At 29.4% G+C, this 1,844-nt stretch overlaps 1 protein-coding gene across 1 annotated transcript; it reads right to left on the reverse strand.

Annotated features, from left to right (window-relative positions):
* Positions 1-324: 324 nt before the first annotated feature.
* Positions 325-1,593, reverse strand: EHI_089100 (mucin-like protein 1 precursor, putative; the record flags this gene model as incomplete). Its single annotated transcript, XM_001914387.1, has 1 exon — positions 325-1,593. One exon carries the CDS (start codon positions 1,591-1,593, stop codon positions 325-327), a length of 1,269 nt encoding a protein of 422 aa, XP_001914422.1.
* Positions 1,594-1,844: the final 251 nt, after the last annotated feature.

Raw genomic sequence — 1,844 nt, forward strand, 5'->3', positions numbered from 1 at the left:
AATGATAAATCAACATATAATTAATATAAATATGATTATAAATGTTGTTATTCATTTAATTAATAACCATTCTAACAATTTGTATGATAATATTTGTGTTAAAATGTTGTGTTTTCATATTATTTATTCATTCATAATATATTCATGACATTTTCTATTTCTTATGAATTTATTAATTCATTTTCTTTTATTTTCTTTTAATATCAATGTTTATTCTTTTATCGTGTCATTTTTGATAATATTGATTATTCATTCATCTCAAATGGATATGAATTAATTCAATTTTATAATAACATTAAACATGAATGAAATATAGGAAATATTTTATAGACATATGAATAAAAGATAAAGAAGAATATGAAAGGAAAAGAAAAAAAAAGAAACACAATAATTAGAAGAAGAACAAATGAATAACAAAAGCAAAAAAACATAAACACCACCTGATGTTCCATCAAGATTATTGTGATTATCAGAAATATCATCAGAACTAACAACAGTTTTATCATGTGAAATATCAGAAGTAGTTGTATTTTTATTATCTTGTTTTTCATTTTGTTGTGGATGATTTTGTTGTTGTTCTTTTGGTGGTTCATCTTTTTGTTGTGTGTCTTTATTTCCTTTTGGTTGTTGAGTTGAAGTTGATGGACTTATTTGTGTTGGGTTGTTTGTTGTTTGAGTTGGTGACGTTTCTTCACTTGGTTTTGCTGATGAATTTGGTTGACTTGGTGGTTGTTGAGGTTGTCCTTTTGAGTCTTCTTTTTGTGGTTTTTGTTCATTTGATTTTTCTGTTTTTTGTCCATTTCCTGATGGTGTTGAGACTGATGAAGGTTGGTTTTGTTGTTGTGGTGATGCAGGTGATGTACTTGATGGTTGTGATGTTGTTTCTGTAGAGTGTGTTGCTTCATTTCCTGATGCTGGGTGTGTTGTTGTTGGTGTTTGTGCACTTGTTTCTGTAGCTTGTGGTTTTTCTGATTTTTCTGATTTTGATGGTGTTTGTGTAGTATCTCCTTGGGTTGTTACTGAACCTCCTTCTGTTGGTGCTGTTCCAGATTTAGGTGTTGATACTCCCGGAGTTACAATCTCAGAATGAGTTGTTGATGAACCTCCTTCTGGTGTATCTCCTGATACTTGTTTGGATTGTGGTGCTGATACTCCTGATTGTGGTGAATTTCCTTCTACTTTTGCTGGTGGTTCATTTCCTTTTGGTGATGTTGATGCTGGATTTTCTGCTGGTGCTAATCCTGACTGTGCTGGACTATTACCTTCTTGTGTTGTTACTGCACTTCCAGTTGGTGTTGATATTCCTGATGCTTGTGATGCAGATTGTGAATTTGCTGGTGCTGGTTCTGTTAGTGTTTCAGCTATCAAATGTATATTATTATGAATATTTTGAATGGTATTAGTCAACCGATTATATGTTTGATTTTGTGTATTTTCATCATCATGATATTTATTCTCATGTTTATGTTGTGTAGTTCTTGTTGAATCAACCATGTTATCTTCACGTTTATTATCATCTTTATTTCCTTGTTCATTGTATTGTTCAGTCTCCAATCCTTTACTAATTACAACAATTAATATCAATAGAATCATTGTTTATTTCTATTTAGTTCTTCTCTTTAAATATATCACACTAACATACTTCAATTTCTTTATTGTCCATTCATTATTTGAATTTGAATTGAAATTTATTTGCCTTCTTTGTATTTTTGTATTTATATTATCATTGTATATCATTCATTCATGACTTGATGAAATGTTAAAATGTCATAATTCTTTCATCCAACTCTAAAAATATTCTATTCTTATTGTGTATTTTTATTTCAAACAAACAAAATATTATG

Source organism: Entamoeba histolytica, genomic scaffold, assembly GCF_000208925.1.
Source record: "Entamoeba histolytica HM-1:IMSS scf_1104750517657 genomic scaffold, whole genome shotgun sequence".
Classification (NCBI taxonomy): Eukaryota; Evosea; order Mastigamoebida; family Endamoebidae; genus Entamoeba; species Entamoeba histolytica.